The sequence below is a fragment of the Mixophyes fleayi genome, chromosome 10, assembly GCF_038048845.1.
Source record: "Mixophyes fleayi isolate aMixFle1 chromosome 10, aMixFle1.hap1, whole genome shotgun sequence".
NCBI lineage: Eukaryota > Metazoa > Chordata > Amphibia > Anura > Limnodynastidae > Mixophyes > Mixophyes fleayi.
The window spans coordinates 35,419,408-35,436,695 of NC_134411.1; the positions used below are offsets into that span (position 1 = coordinate 35,419,408).

A 17,288-nucleotide genomic window follows, 5' to 3' on the forward strand; every position below is an offset into this window, starting at 1 on the left:
AGGACCTGAGCAACCGTCTGCTAAACACACGTCCCACCCAATGACATTACTCTAAAGTCTTTGTAAGTTTCCACCATCAGATTGCTTTGACTTTTTGGATTGTGCATACCCCATACAACTTGTACTAGATTCTAGTTTAACCTTCTAGCTTAGTCTGTGCATTTCAGCCACATCTTCATATCATCAGGAAGAGTAGTTTTCTCTGTAGAGGTTGCGTGTGTTGCTTCCATGTAATATGATTGCGTACTCGATACTATGTGTACAGCTATGAATAATATGCTTTGGATGTTTTGTACAAATGTTTGTTAGAAGTAAATCACATTGTATAAAAGGCTATTCCAGGTTTTGTGTTACTGGTGCTTACATCGCTTGTGAACACTTCTTGGTTCTGTTAAATTGTATCTGTATGTACTTGTTCCAGTATTGAATAAGTTGTCTTCTGTTTCTTTATTAACAAATAATTATTTTTTGCAGTTTGAGAGTGGCAGAGACCCAGAGAAGTGTGATTTTGTACCTCTATTGAAGACTTATAATATTAATTTAAATTACACTAGAATGTACACTACCCCATAATTTATACATTGCCTAAATATTTAAGAGATTTTCTATGTTACAGCACTGGGACAGGCCAGAAACAATTCCATCTCCTAAAACATATAAAGTGGTGGATTCACTCCCAGGGATCACTGCAAAACATATTCTATAGGCTGGGCTTTATCATTTCAGCTTTTTGTCCTAGGTCAGCCATCTTTCTGGCAGGGTTTAATGCATACTTGCCAACTCCCGGAAACAAGTTTCCGGGAGAGGGGGCGTGACTGGAGGGTGGGAAGGGGCGGGGCAAGGCCAATCGTGTCATTTTGTCCCCGCTCCCAGCGAAAAATGTACTGTACATCGCGGGGGACGGGGCCAAAATGACGCGATTGGCCTCGCCCCGCCCCCTCCTGCCCTCCAAAATGGCGTGATTCACAGAGAATCACGTCATTTGACGCGATTCTCGGTGATATCCAGGATCCGGGAGAAATGCCAGCTCGCCTGGGAGACTGACCCAAATTTCGGGAGTCTCCCGGACTTTCCGGGAGAGTTGGCAAGTATGGTTTAACGGACACCCGCATCATATAAATCAGAAGCAGACTTGTTGGTAAGCTGGCCCAGTGTTCATGAGAAGGCTGGCCATTCATTTATAAGAAACCTACACCTTATGAATATTGATCGTGTCAAAGAATAATGGTGCCCATGTAATTTATTCCTAGAGAATTGGGAACTGCCTGTGTAATTGGCCGTATTCTCAGACCAGACATGAAGAGCTCTACAACCGTTTGTGATGAAGGGGAGAGGAAATCCCCTCACATTACTCGTTACAAAGGAGGGAAAAATCATATGAACTATGAAGTTTTAGGCTTCATATATGAAAAGTTCACAGTTTGGTTTTAATCGATCTTAAAGAAAGCAAAACACAACCTGATATTATGAATTAAATTTTTATTTCATATGTAAAAAAAAAGAAAAAAAATAACAAAAAAAAAGTCAGATCTGCTTAAAGTCGGCTGCATAATAATGAACCAATCACAAGTCTTCAAGTGACAGATCCTGGATAGAAATCGTCCAGTGACATTACACCACAATGCTCGTTTGCAGTTTTCATACACACCCACAACATTAAAAAAAAGGTCATTGTACAACTGTGAAAAGAGGTACAACAACAGCCTGGGGGAAAGGTGAGGGGCAGGATTCACATGCCAAAAAATAAACAAAACAAAAAGTCTGAAAACATCTTGCTTTAAGCAAGAACAGAACAAAAAAAATGAAACGCTCCCAACCCTCAGTCCGTATTTATATCTGCATAGATAATAACGTTTGCCAGAGAGGAGAACACAATATAGAAACCGTTTTGTATTTATAAAAACATCTTATCTCTTCTTCTGGAATTCCAGACGTAGTTGTTGTGTAGGAGCCGATCCAAAAGCGAAACGCGTTATGGCACAGGTTCGGCACTAAACGTTAGGTTGCTGTCTTTTCGCGGCCAAGTTCACTATTCGTCAATGATTATCAAGTCGCTGACTATACCGTAACAGTAAACAGGAGAGTGGAGAACCTTTTTGAACGGCGAGAAAACAAAGTTTTAACCTCGTCTCTCTCCCCGGACAGTCTGGCCAATGAAAGACACTGCACAAATGTTTCTGCAAACGGACGCCCGGAATTATGTGGTATGAGCAGTTTGAAGCCTGGGTTAGTGAAAGTCAGCAGCCCAAAGAAATCCACGTCTCTCTGGGAGTTGCGGATCAAAGGAAGAGGAGGGGAGGGGAGGGGGCGTTTCCTTAAATCTTTGAAATGAGTCAAGTTAATTCCTACAAAAAAAACAAAAGAAAACTACTTTTATTAAAAGCTTTAACTGGTAGAAACTCCAAAACTAAAATTTTGGTAAGACCGAAAAACATTCTACACCCTGTGCCACATTTTTAAACTGAAAAAAAAAAAATAACACAAAGAAGCCAAAATAGTGTATTTGTTCCTTAGGGAAGAATTTAAGCAGTTCCTGAGTGACCACAGAAAACGGTATCTCATGCAATTCTCGCCCTCGTTTGGAGACGTATATTGGTTCCTGTGCGATTCTTCTTGGTTGTAGAGATGTGCCCGCTGCTCGAGATCAACGCCAAAGACCGAGTGATGCTTCTCGCCAAAGCACTCGCTCCACGCTTTGCGCACGTCTGCCAGGGTTTAATGTTGGTTTTGCCCCTTTGCGGATTGCAAGTTACGTGTCTGTAGCGCTGGAGGGGAGACCTCACGTTTTTTTCAGCATACGGCGAGACTGCCACATTTGAAACTTGTTGTAGGCCGTCTGCAGCATCTCTTCTAAGTGACTTGTGAGCTGCGGGACAAAACAGAAGATCGATGTAACAAGGTTCCCCGTCATTAAACAGCAAAAACAACGGTGGCCCCCAACCTATATTGATATAAACCTAAGCTAAGAATCCCGGGATGAGGACTACGGACGGCCTTACGTTTGTGCTCAGGTATTGCTTCTTCACCTTCTCCTGGAATGGACACAGTTTAGTAATCTGGAACCTTTCTAAGTTATTCCTCATTTTAATAACCTGAAAGAGAGAACATAATAACCATTGTTACACCAATAGTACATGGCTGGAGCTCACTACCCAAAATGAAATGGTACTCTCCATAGCAAACCGAGGGGGGGGTTTCCTAGTGCCTAGAATCCCTCCTCCAAGCCTGGGGCACTGTATAATTGAGGTGGCTGGACCCTGCCCCCGCTTCACACGGCTCTGCTTGAAAAGGGAGAGCTGCGTGCACCTAACAGTAGTGCACGCAGCATTGCCCATGTATATTATGGGGATAGGAAGAGTTGGAGAGCAGCCAAGCACTGTCTAAAGTTATAGCCACGCCCCCATGCATGCTGGTCACGCCCACTGGTGGCGTGGTGTGGAAACCCCCTCTACAAATCCTGCGTTTGCCCCTGCTCTCCCATACAATCCAGAGATGCCCTTATATTGATTTTACTGAGCTAGACCCCATTACAACTGCTGGCAGACATTTTCCTGGGTGTATCACCCCGTCTCCCTTTCTCTGTGTTTATTCGACGGCCACTAGTGTTTAAGCATACTGCCTGCCTTCCTGCCCTCTTAATATACCCAGAGCAGGTCAGCAGCTGTAACCTGGCGAAACAGAGGGTCCAATACCCAGAACGGACCCAGTCTGGGGAAAGGAGTGAAAATGCAGAAACATAAGAACCAATCTGGTGCGGCCCTCTGGACATCTTACCTTCTCCTCCAAGAAGGGGGTATTGACGGGGAAGCAGGACCAGAAGTGACGCAGCAACTCGCCCACTGCCACGTACAAGTGTTTCAGCTCAGACTGGATGTCGTTTGGCACCATCTCTGAAAGGAACGGACAGACCGAGATATATTTTCCTGTGCACTGAATACAGAGTAACAAAATAATGACACAACTTGATCATTAGTCTGTACTGCGCAAATCTTTTGCAGGAGACACCACAAACCCTTTCATCATTAATTCTTCAGATGGCAGCATGGTCACCTGACTGCGCCTATTCTATTCCCAAAATCTCTCGCTGAAACATCACTTACCGACATTTTACACTATTTACATAAGTATCCAATGGGATAATCTATCCATTTTAACAATTAGATATGCACAGATGAAGGCAGGCTTTTTGTTATACGTCAACCAAAAGTACTGTGGGAGTGAGCCAAAACGGGCACAGATATAATGTGACAAGGTGAAATGCATAATCTTATGCATTTTGGTGAAATTGTGAAATAAGACTACAATTGATGCTGAAATGTCATGTACAAGCACCGCAGTATTATTCAGGTGCCAATAGATAGCAACATTCAGCATAATATAAATAATAACGTTATTTTAAGCTCACAGACAATGCGGGAGAGTAGGCTAGTATAGTTTACAAAGAGGCCAATTTCTTTATTATAACACACAAGTGATACCAATATATGTATAAACTCCTGTAACTGTATAAACATTGAGTCGTGATGTCATCAGTGTCCATTAGGAAATCTTGTGTATTATAAAGGAATAACAACAATAATAATTTAATATCTCGCCCAGGACCACGCTATGACCACAGCATCATACCGTAACACAGGAAGCCTCACTCACGGTTTATGGACTGCTGACCTCCGCCCAGCATCAACGCGCCGCCAGGGGACAACGCAGAGATCGTAATACTAGCAGCACCACTGGAAAGAACCTGCAGAAGAATATATAGATATTTTACATCGATCAGGGAAGGAGAAAATGAATAACTCTGACCCGGTTGCCGTGGGCAGCAATTATTAAATGTTATCCAGAATCCACTCCTGTACGCCCCCCTCCACCTACCTGAGTTAGTCTTGGTACATAGTTTTCCATTTGATGTTTAATACTATTCAGAGAGTTAATAATATCCTGACTTGTTGCATATTGCTGGGACTGGACCGGGGTTGGACCATGAAAATACCTGGGGGGGAAAAAAAATAAAAAATAGACTTAACAGCAGTAACAGCTACAAACTGTCCAGAGATCCAATATATTATTTACTCTGCAACAATGCTGCCACCATCACATGTATCACAACTAGTACGTTACATCAGTCGTTTCACATTTACAGATGGATAAACAATTATCACTTATAATTTAAAAAAAAAAAAAAAAAAAAGAAAAAAGATACATAATAATAAGAATATGTCGGCTAACATGTGATCTGTGCTATCTCCTCTCAAGATACGGACGTGGCTTCTTCCTCCTTACAGAGTTTTATAAGCTTAAATCTACTTTAATACAAAGCAAAAAAAAAGTTCCATTATACAAAATATGTTCGCAAGGTATCCGGGTACAAGTGGGATGCAATATAGAGGGACCAGGGTACAAGTGGAGGGCAATATAGAGGGACCAGGGTACAAGTGGAGGGCAATATAGAGGGACCAGGGTACAAGTGGAGGGTAATATAGAGGGACCAGGGTACAAGTGGAGGGCAATATAGAGGGACCAGGGTACAAGTGGAGGGCAATATAGAGGGACCAGGGTACAAGTGGAGGGCAATATAGAGGGACCAGGGTACAAGTGGAGGGCAATATAGAGGGACCAGGGTACAAGTGGGGGGCAATATAGAGGGACCAGGGTACAAGTGGAGGGTAATATAGAGGGACCAGGGTACAAGTGGGATGCAATATAGAGGGACCAGGGTACAAGTGGGATGCAATATAGAGGGACCAGGGTACAAGTGGAGGGCAATATAGAGGGACCAGGGTACAAGTGGAGGGCAATATAAAGGGACCAGGGTACAAGTGGAGGGCAATATAAAGGGACCAGGGTACAAGTGGAGGGCAATATAGAGGGACCAGGGTACAAGTGGAGGGCAATATAGAGGGACCAGGGTACAAGTGGAGGGCAATATAGAGGGACCAGGGTACAAGTGGAGGGTAATATAGAGGGACCAGGGTACAAGTGGGGGGTAATATAGAGGGACCAGGGTACAAGTGGATGGTAATATAGAGGGACCAGGGTACAAGTGGAGGGCAATATAGAGGGACCAGGGTACAAGTGGAGGGCAATATAGAGGGACCAGGGTACAAGTGGAGGGCAATATAGAGGGACCAGGGTACAAGTGGAGGTGCAATATAGAGGGACCAGGGTACAAGTGGAGGTGCAATATAGAGGGACCAGGGTACAAGTGGAGGGCAATATAGAGGGACCAGGATACAAGTGGGGGGTAATATAGAGGGACCAGGGTACAAGTGGAGGGTAATATAGAGGGACCAGGGTACAAGTGGGATGCAATATAGAGGGACCAGGGTACAAGTGGAGGGTAATATAGAGGGACCAGGGTACAAGTGGAGGGCAATATAGAGGGACCAGGGTACAAGTGGGGGGCAATATAGAGGGACCAGGGTACAAGTGGAGGGTAATATAGAGGGACCAGGGTACAAGTGGGATGCAATATAGAGGGACCAGGGTACAAGTGGAGGGAAATATAGAGGGACCAGGGTACAAGTGGAGGGCAATATAGAGGGACCAGGGTACAAGTGGGGGGCAATATAGAGGGACCAGGGTACAAGTGGGGGGCAATATAGAGGGACCAGGGTACAAGTGGGGGGCAATATAGAGGGACCAGGGTACAAGTGGGGGGCAATATAGAGGGACCAGGGTACAAGTGGGATGCAATATAGAGGGACCAGGGTACAAGTAGAGGGTAATATAGAGGGACCAGGGTACAAGTAGAGGGTAATATAGAGGGACCAGGGTACAAGTGGAGGGCTATATAGAGGGACCAGGGCACAATATAAACACAAGACAGTGAATTTATAACTTACCTATCGGATTTCTTGAGGTTCAGTGCTATCGGCTTTATACCGTTACTTTCCCCCAAGTCTTCATAATCTATGGCTTCCTGTAACTTCACCTACAAGGAAACAAGCAGAAACCATCCGATGTAACGGAGGCCACGCCCACAACGCAGACATTACGCCGCTGGTATAAACCGGCGCAGGCAGGAGGTTACCTTCTTTATAGGGGGCTGGAAGAAATCGGAGTCCCGGGAATTCCCGTCTGTGCTGCTCGTCTCGCTGTATTGGTCGTTTTGTGCTTCTCTAGAGACAGAAAAACCATTCAGCCGCTATACAGGAACATTGTGGGACAATGATGTCTGGGCTCTCTATTCTTATTATTCTTTACAAATCTGTGGTAACGCATGACTAAATATTCCCAGATGTCACCCCCACCCCTTTATTTGTCCTAAACAATGGAAATGGCGTATTTCACAAAACAAACTAAATAATTCTGGAAAATTAGCAACGTTTTGAACAAGGATAATTCACGTTGCGCAGTATTACATCCATGTGCCCATTACTCAGCCCGATCGGATAATTTGTATTACTTTCTAAAATTATAGAAAAGTTCTGTTTATTCAGAAATTATTGGTTAGTGCTGTTAAATATGCCGCACCCACAAACTACGTCAACGTCATAAGGAATATGTAGAAGTCGTAAGTGCACAAAAAAATTCTTCTAAACATCTCCAGTCTCATCTCTTCCTACACTCCTAGCTGCCCCCTCCGCTCTGCCTGTGACCACCGCCTCACTACTTCACTGATCACCTCCTCTCACTCTCGTCTTCAGCACTTTGCCCGGGCTGCTCCCCAGCTGTGGAACGATCTTCCACGTTCCATCAGGTTAGCATCTACTCTCAAAGGCTTCAAGCGTGCCCTTAAGACTCATTTCTTTATTCAAGTCCATCAGTCCTCCTCCTAACTTGCTTGTCCTGGCTCTCTCCCCCAGTTAGTACCACCCTATTTGTGTCTCCCCCTTCCCTTTATGATGTAAGCTCTCATGAGTAGGGCCCTCTTTCCTTGTGTGCTCCTTCTACTGTTCCTTCACCCTCTGTACCTCTTGGCCTGCTTCCCTAGCCCTGTTTTCCCTGTTTTCTTAAGCTTTGGCCTTCTTCTCGCTGATTTCTACCATCACCTTCACTATCTGTCCCAGATATAATCTGATTTGCTTTACCCTGTCACCTGTGTTTGTATACATTTTTGTACCATGTTGCGTCTTGGTTCTGTTTTCTGTATATGTAATGTACGGCGCTGCGGACCCTTTGTGGCGCCTTATAAGTCAAAGATAATAATAATAAAAAATTAAATGTTTTTTTGTTTTTTTTAATCTACATTTGTGTTAACTGTCTCATTCTGTTTAATAAGCCTGCAGTAACTGGCCCTACCACTGGGTGGCGATGCTGCTGCAATAAAACTTAAGAATAAAATGTTCCGTGGCAGTAACAGAGCTCTAATAGAGCTGTAAGATCGGGCGCAAAAGTAAAAATAATTAAGAAAAAATATATCATTTGAATCTCCCTGAAAGCAAAACCTGTCCGTTTACATTAACCAAAGTCACTGTTACAATGTAATCACAACGCTATGGATCAGTAATTTGCTATGTGTGTATATAAATTTATGGTCATTATGGGAAAATTAAAGGAAAGGTGCAATCCCAGTATATATCTACATTAATATAAATCTTTCTTCTCATGTTTGTCTGTGATATTATAGTGTGTGAGGTGCAGCTCTCAGTAAATTGATCAGGATGTTAGACGTCAACAGGGAGTTTGACCTGACGCAGAGACACCTTATACACGTCATATAACTGCTAATCCTGCTCTTAGAGACGGCTGAGGATCTCTGAGTCAGTAATAGACACGTTTCCTCTATCTGACCTCTACTATAGCTGAAAGGTACTCATCTCTTTAAGGAAAATGTTGAACAAAAAGCACTTAATCTTTACATTTTCCCTAAATTAGAGGAATTGCAGTTGCACAGAAATTTGTCTATAATGTGGGGACAAAAAACATTCCATTGTCAAAGGAACTTTCAGTTTGAATGTTTCCACCACTCTACAGTCACTACACACGGACTATGGGGTAAATGTAACAAGCTGAGAGTTTTACGGCAGGTTTGAAAAACCAATCAGATTGTAGCTATCATTTATTTAGTACATTCTGCAAAATGATAACTAGAATCTGATTGGTTGCTATAGGCAACATCTCCACTTTTCAAACCCACCGGAAAACTCTCAGCTTGATACATTTACCCCTATATCTCCAGACGTTGCAGCTAAGATGCCCGCATGAGAGCCCGCCCCCAGCTTTATGCCGGGGTACAACAACGACCCATCGCTACGCCAGGGTAGAAGGTGAAACGCACTCTTTCCGGAGTCCTGCCGCCAGCACCATGGCGCTGTGATGATTGAACCGTTTGATGATGGCGGCGTTGCTGTTCTCCTTCACAGATTTTGCATTGGAGGTTGATGGCGCAGACGAAATCCCATAGCCCTGAAACAAGAACACACGGCACGCGGTCAACGTGATGGATCAATACGCGAAACAGTATAATTCACTGTCTTTTTGTAGTGTTAATGGAGTGTGGCGTCTGATTCACCATAGTTTTAATCTGAACCCGTCACCGATACACTTAACAAAATACATGAAACCTAACAACTGCATTTCAGCATTGGATAAACAAGTTCAATTTCATACAGACGCTTAATCAGGGATTCGAAGGCTTATTGGTGTATGGCTATATGCCTAAAATTGTACTACCAATTGACCTATCTTCGTGTATCCATACACTTTGAACTGCCATTTTCTATCTCACATGTTAGTATTTAAGCAAGAGGTGCTCCTGAATAGTTCGGTTTACTTTTTGACATGCTCATTTTTTGAGCTGGACTAACATTTCTCGCTTGTGCTGGATTATATTTATACAATTTTTTACATGCTATGGTCACTAATGCTATACGGCCCTATGGGACTATACTCCGCACAACAGTTTTGAATTGCTCACTAACCGGTTTGATTACTGTAATTTGATTGGTCCGGACCACAGCTTGGTTTATATTCTCTATTTCTAGATTGATATCGCTAAACATTGGCCAATTTTACATGTACTGGTGCACCAGTCTATTTAATTAATAAGCAAATTGTATAATATGTTAGTGACATCTATTCTATTGTAGGAATAAGAATTGTATGTATGCTAGTCAGGTGTGGTATTATCACAATCAGGCCTTTTGGCTTTAATTTGTATTAAACTAATTTTACAGTTGAGTCAGCGCTAGCCTCTACTTTTTTTTATATGATTTATATTCAGTTAGTATCAGATATCTAACTAGAGACAGCAGCGATCAACTGTAACGAATACGTATTTACATAGATTACCTAGCGCCCATTTATTTGATTTTATATAGTATATAAAGCAAATAGCAGCACAGATATGGACAGTATTTTGTTACAGTGAAATGTTATTTTTTTCTTCTCTTTGCTTATTTTAACCAAGTCCATCGTATCCCGGACTTTCTGGGTATAGCGAGAGTTCAGCTCTGCTCCCGACCTGTCGATGTTACATTCTAATATAGAACTGCGCCGGCATAAATCTCATAATCAAACACTGACCATTTGGTGAATCTGTATTTACCAGCAATTAAATATTTTAAAGAGCCGAATAATCCGCACACACTTTTAAAAGAGATCAAGTTGTGTTGTTTTATACATTTGAATCATAAACTAGTAAAAGTGAAATATTTCCTCTGATGTATAAAAATTAGAGATGAGCGGGCTCGGATTCCGCTAATCCGAGCCCACCCGAGCAGTGCGGATCCGAACGGGATCAGAGCACTGTTCGGATATTTCCGGCGGGCAAAAAATTGAAAACGAGGCTCTGTCGTCCAAGTCTCGCGTCGAATCTCGCGAGGGGTGGGAGGGAGGGCCCAGAACAATTCCATCTTGTACCTCTTTTTTTTGGCATTATGTGCTCAAGCTACCTCGGTGCAACCTTTTGGCCTAAAAACAATATTGTGAGGTGTTCAGAATAGACTGGAAATTAGTGGAAATGATTGTTATTGAATGTTATTGAGGTTAATAATAGCGTAGGAGTGAAAAAACAAAACACAAAACTGGTTTTTAGCACTTTTTATGTTTTTTTCAAAATAAATCCGAATCCAAAACCTTAAATCCGAACCAAAACCTTTCGTCAGGTGTTTTGCGAAACAAATCCGAACCCAAAACCTCAAGCAAATCCGAATACAAAACACGAGACACCAAAAGTGGCCGGTGCACATCCCTAATAAAAATAGGGACTGGTACGCAGTGATTTACTTACTAGATACTGCACATTGACTATATAAACTTCTTCCTTATCCTTTTTCTATTACACCGTCTCCTTGATCTTAAGACATTGCAACAAACTCTGCTCCACCTGTAGAAACTTTGCCTCACTCATTTATCAACTTATGTCTTAAACTTATTTACCATTTGTTTTCTAGTTCACTTAGCCATAGACAGCCACTGCTAGATTATATTTAGACTGAGGTCTTTGTGCTCTGTGCCCTAGAGGAAGGAATTTCGTTGTAAATACAATGAGTCTTACCTCATCCAGACACTTGTCTTCCAGGGACAACAAATCTAACATTGGATTTCTCACCCCTTGAGACACCAAGGATTTCAGACCTAGAATTCAATAGATAGAATCATTAACTGGACGTAGAAATGGGGAACAATTATCAATGTCCTTTGCTGAACTAAAATGTGTTTTTTTCTGCAGCCATCAACAGCCAGAATGGACATCTGGGTTCTAATATAAGAGTCAGAGAGAGTCTTCTAATCAGCTCTCATTCTCCAGCAAACTTACTGCTTTATGTTGCAAAGACGACGTATGATTCAGAAAGATGTACACAGAGTTCCAGGAACTAGCGACACTGCGCAGGGTTATAAGAGGAGGAAGCGGGGCGGACTGATGTGTAACCAGTCACTAACTGGCCGTTGGCAGGCGGCGCACGCCTGAGGCCGTTAGCACCGACTCTCTGCTAATCTGCAATCTGCATTAAGGCAGCACACAGAAAAACACTCAGCGGTGATTACACAGAACCGTTTCAGGTCCCATGCACAAGGATCCGAAGGGAAAGAATATACAGGTACCCCAAGAATAAAGAGCCGCCCACTGTTTTGCATATCCACATTCACCATACGCATAATCAGTGCTTTGCCCATGAATAATTACTGCTGAAATGTTTGCTCACCACAAGACAATTCCATGGACACGTTTCAGAAACTAAAGAGAACACTTCTACCCAGAATCCCTTGCTCACGACATGTGCACATTATATCTGTGATTCCTAGCTGCACATACGGTACATCCAAACAGCAACTACCTTTCTCGTCCAGCTTGGCGCACTCCGCAAACAAGTCTTTTGATCCAGTGTTGAGTCGGTCTCTGTGGAAATAATGAGACTGGAAAAAGCGAGTCCAAAACTCTTTCTCGGTCATGTTGTGGGGAACGTTCTCATCGTATTTCAGCTTTACTGTAAAGAACCAAAACACAGAGGGTGGTTTTCCTTCCGTATAACTCCTACAGTCAATTTATGTCAAGTTCCCCTCCCCCGTGAAATAACATAAAAACTGCCAATCATTTTTGCTGATTGTTCGAGAAAACTTCACTTTTTAATTTTTTATTGAAAAATAAAAATAGCAGATGGCAGAAGTGCAGGATAGAAACTCCTGCCCCAAAGAGCTTACACTCTACGTACAACCACAAGCTGACATCCTACCTGCGGGATATGTGCGGAATATGGACTCTATGATATCTGGGGTCAGATTGTATCTCAGCCCGTTGCAGCCATCAGTTTGGGGACGAACATCCGCCTAATGAGAAGAAAAATATTCACTTTATAGACAGGAAATGAAAAAATACCCGATTCCTGGGTCAAAGAATCTCAGGGCGCATGTGAAGGACACAGCGCCAGAAGCAGAGCCTTCGGATTTGGTAACCCTGTTAACAAACATGAGTTCATACCAAAGTCTGTATATTACCAAGCTATGTAATGTATCCATTAAAAAAGAATGTATACTTAATCAAATCTGTAAAGTATGCTGCTGTCAGACCCCCCCCTTGTTGATTGCTGCCTCCATAGGAAGCCAGTGACTCTATATTGTATCACTCTCTATTTGCCCCTCTGCAGACGACCCGCTGGAACGCACCAAGAACGCAGCAGATATCCCCACGTCCTGCTTGTTGTTGGACACCGTGCTCTCCAGGGAGTTTAGACTCAGACGATTGGCCCAGAACTCCTCCGCGCCGATCACCTGACTGACGACGAGGTCCTTGTAGAGCTGGAACAAGATAGGGTCCTCCTTCAGCATCCTAAGAAAACACAGCACATTATTACATTATGTACAGCATATTTACCAGACACTTCCTCAGTTATGTAGGAATCCACAGGCTGGGCGGCTGAAAATATCTGCGTAAAACCCATCACATATACAAAGCGTCAATGTATGCAAATAAAAAACATACACAACATATTCAACAGCACAAACACCACATATTCTCTACCTATACAACACACCCTCACAGGCTGCATAGGATGAAGCAGAACATAGTAACTGGGTAAGACATATGCTATCACAGGACAGTATTACTTGCCATAGGGTACAGTACACTATATGGCATCAGGCAATGTACAACCACACACACCCTGCAGATGGTTCCCTGTTCATAGCATATTGCATAATACATAATACATTATCTTCTACCAGCTGCTTAGAAGCACTGAGCTGTGCGCATAGCCAACAGGTAGATGCACCCATGAGGCTCAACATACTAATAACACATTAGTGGCCGCAAGTCTAAGACAAACGGATGTGTACCCAAGTCTGCAAAACTGTCACTCTAACCCTGTCTGCTCAGTAAGAGATGCTCCTCCCTCATTACATGGATGCTGCAGAGGTGTGAGAGTGTGTGCTATGTATATCTAGGATATAACAGTTTACTTTATGAAGTTGCGCAACTAAAAGAGGACTTGAAGGGGACTTGTTTAGAGACCTCACTGATTTTGACAGTGCATGTCACCCCCGTTTCTCCATCATTTCCACCACTACCAGGGCCAGTCTTGTTCTAACTTATTTATTTTACAGGCACACAGCCAAGCAAAGGTCATTGGAGAAAACGGCTCCGTGACTAGTTATTAGGCCGAAGATAACTTGATATGCAGAAAGACTGCCCCCCGTTACCTGTTCTTCTCCTCCAGCTCCTTGTTAGCCTTCCTCTTGAATTTCGGGAGCAGCTGCTGCAGCAACTCTTTCACCGCGTCCCTCTCCTTAATGGCTGTGCTCTCATTGGAGAAGTGGAAGTTGGTGCTGTCCCCCGCGTGGAGCACAAGCTGAAGCTGGACCTTAGCTTTACCATCTGGGCTGATTTTCTGACCTGGAGAGAGGGGGGTGACAGATCAGACACGGGGTTAAGTATAACCGCACGGGCTAAATCATTTCAAACTCGTTACAAAAATAAAAAATAAAGTTGCAAACTAATAACAATCTATTTTTATTTTAATTTTTAAATTGTTTTATTGAAAAATAAAACAAATTAAAGATGTAAAAGAAACTATTAAAACGCGTCAGCTGTAAATGTCAAGTTTTACGTGTTAACAAGTTTTCTAACATGAGAAAGATACAAATCCAGATTTGTAACAGACATAAAACACAGCATATCACACTGAGACCAAGTCATCGGCCCATGTTAGATAGGTCGATGGGAACTGCTGCAGTATATACAGGGATATAACTGTGACCCTGCCTAACGCCAACAATGGAAACCTAGATTCATTTCTAATATTAGAGATTATATGCAAAATAAAGGGGCAGATGTTGAGGTCATAAAAGTCCTCTGGGGCGTTAAGAGATTATTAATCCCACATAGGTAACTGCCTCCTTTCTGTAAATCGAAAATAAAAAGACAATTTGTGCAGTTATTCTCAGGAAAGCCAGTTGACTACATTTTTAGGTACTTAGCACGGTGGCTCAGTGGTTAGCACTTCTGCCTCACTGCACTGAGGTCATGAGTTCAATTCCTGACCATCGCCTTATCTGTGAGGAGTTTGTATGTTCTCCCCATTTGTGGGGGTTTCCTCCCACACTCCAAAAACATACTGGTAGGTTAATTGGCTGCTATCAAATTAACCCTAGTCTCTCTCTCTCTCTCTCTCTCTCTCTCTGTCTGTGTTAGGAAATTTAGACTGTAAGCTCCAGTGGGGCAGGGACTGATGTGCATTAGTGGCGCTATATAAATAAATGATGATGATGAAGGTAACGGGTATTTATAGACGTTGCAAAAATAGAGGGTGTTTACCATAACTAGATCTATTTCCCTAAATAACAGGCAATATATTTATTCCAATAGGACACCAGAAGAAACGTATCTCTTTCTCAATACAAGCAGTATGAAATTCATATTGGTAAGCTTAAAAAATATAAAATAAAAAACCAAAATGCGCTCAGTCTAGCGAGACAGCCGTCTTGTCACAGGTTAAGGGGACAATACGTGTAAATAGAAGGAGTACAGGGCACCAGAATCAAGAGAACAGATGAAGAACTGTTAGAAACATTAATAAGAACTACACACTTTATCCTGCACCGATAACGAGTCTGTTCAACGTTAACTCCCATCAACTCCACCGAAATAAGGAAAGATGTCTCGCTGACGACAGGTACTTACACTTGATGTCTCCATACATGTGGCTCACTGTGAATCGGTCCTTGCCCTCAGGGGCCCAGGCCACCCGTTCAGCCATCAGGTAGAGGGCCCCATCTTGTTTCTTCTGACGAACCTTCTTCACGATCAGTAACACTTCTTCGGACGATGTGGCCATGGTGGGGAGGTGGACGGGTGCTGTGGGACATAATGTGACATATAGTTAGCGAGAGAGTGAGGAGGGCAGCACAGTGTCTATTGGTTGGGATAACGTAGCAGATAATCTGATGAGTCACAGCTCAGTAAGAAGTAAGGATCAGAGCGGTGTCAGCTGAAATGCACGGCTGGATTAATGCAGAGCGGTGCGGTGTGATGAATTATTATCTGTAATGATAACACGCTGTGCTGGTCTTGGTTGTGGAATGATTCTAGATTTTAAAGGAACCTTTCCAATGTATAGAAATAAATGCATCTGAAAACCAGAATTTTTTTCTTTTTGTTTTTCTTTACAAATAGCTTTCTGAATTAATACATCACACATTATAAGTAAATTATATTCGGGTCCACCCTTCCTCACATATATGAGTCACAATACCAGTCTGAATAGTTCACAGTAATTTAGACAGAGTCTAAAGTATTGTATTAGGGTAAGGTAGGAAGCACTATGAAGCGCTTTGCTAGGGCATGGTGCTGTCACTGTGTATGACACAGTATTAGGATATATATGGTAGGAGGCACTGTGAATAGACTGTACAGCTAGGACATGGTGCTGTCACTGTGTATGGTACAGTATTAGGATATATATGGTAAGAGGCACTGTGAATAGACTGTACACCTAGGACATGGTGCTGTCACTGTGTATGGTACAGTATTAGAATATATACGGTAAGAGGCACTGTGAATAGACTGTACACCTAGGACATGGTGCTGTCACTGTGTATGGTACAGTATTAGGATATATATGGTAAGAAGCACTGTGAATAGACTGTACACCTAGGACATGGTGCTGTCACTGTGTATGGTACAGTATTAGGATATATACGGTAGTAGGCACTGTGAGTAGACTGTACACCTAGGACATGGTGTTGTCACTGTGTATGGTACAGTATTAGGATATATATGGTAAGAAGCACTGTGAATAGACTGTACACCTAGGACGTGGTGCTGTCACTGTGTATGGCACAGTATTAGGATATATATGGTAAGAAGCACTGTGAATAGACTGTACACCTAGGACATGGTGCTGTCACTGTGTATGGTACAGTATTAGGATATATACGGTAGTAGGCACTGTGAGTAGACTGTACACCTAGGACATGGTGTTGTCACTGTGTATGGTACAGTATTAGGATATATATGGTAAGAAGCACTGTGAATAGACTGTACACCTAGGACGTGGTGCTGTCACTGTGTATAGCACAGTATTAGGATATATACGGTAAGAGGCACTGTGAATAGACTGTATACCTAGGACATGGTGCTGTCACTGTGTATGGTACAGTATTAGGATATATAAGGCAGGAGGCACTGTGAATAGACTGTACAGCTAGGACATGGTGCTGTCACTGTGTATGGTACAGTATTAGGATATATAAGGCAGGAGGCACTGTGAATAGACTGTACACCTAGGACATGGTGCTGTCACTGTGTATGGTACAGTATTAGGATATATAAGGCAGGAGGCACTGTGAATAGACTGTACAGCTAGGACATGGTGCTGTCACTGTGTATGGTACAGTATTAGGATATATAT

General features: G+C 42.7%; 1 protein-coding gene across 2 annotated transcripts in view; it reads right to left on the reverse strand.

Moving 5' to 3' along the window:
• Nucleotides 1-2,342: 2,342 nt before the first annotated feature.
• GTF2H1 (general transcription factor IIH subunit 1) overlaps nucleotides 2,343-17,288 on the reverse strand; it is a 36,204-nt gene continuing 21,258 nt past the window's right edge. For both annotated transcript variants that reach the window (XM_075188400.1, XM_075188401.1), the window contains exons 2-15: nucleotides 15,560-15,733; nucleotides 14,080-14,272; nucleotides 13,048-13,210; nucleotides 12,618-12,711; nucleotides 12,222-12,371; nucleotides 11,441-11,520; nucleotides 9,221-9,348; nucleotides 7,031-7,118; nucleotides 6,843-6,931; nucleotides 4,873-4,990; nucleotides 4,651-4,741; nucleotides 3,775-3,890; nucleotides 3,000-3,092; nucleotides 2,343-2,866 (exon numbers count right to left, since the gene is read on the reverse strand). In XM_075188400.1, the coding sequence (XP_075044501.1) occupies nucleotides 2,780-2,866; nucleotides 3,000-3,092; nucleotides 3,775-3,890; nucleotides 4,651-4,741; nucleotides 4,873-4,990; nucleotides 6,843-6,931; nucleotides 7,031-7,118; nucleotides 9,221-9,348; nucleotides 11,441-11,520; nucleotides 12,222-12,371; nucleotides 12,618-12,711; nucleotides 13,048-13,210; nucleotides 14,080-14,272; nucleotides 15,560-15,733 (1,664 nt within the window). In that variant the 3' untranslated portion in view covers nucleotides 2,343-2,779. The remainder of the gene's footprint in view (nucleotides 2,867-2,999; nucleotides 3,093-3,774; nucleotides 3,891-4,650; nucleotides 4,742-4,872; nucleotides 4,991-6,842; nucleotides 6,932-7,030; nucleotides 7,119-9,220; nucleotides 9,349-11,440; nucleotides 11,521-12,221; nucleotides 12,372-12,617; nucleotides 12,712-13,047; nucleotides 13,211-14,079; nucleotides 14,273-15,559; nucleotides 15,734-17,288) is intronic.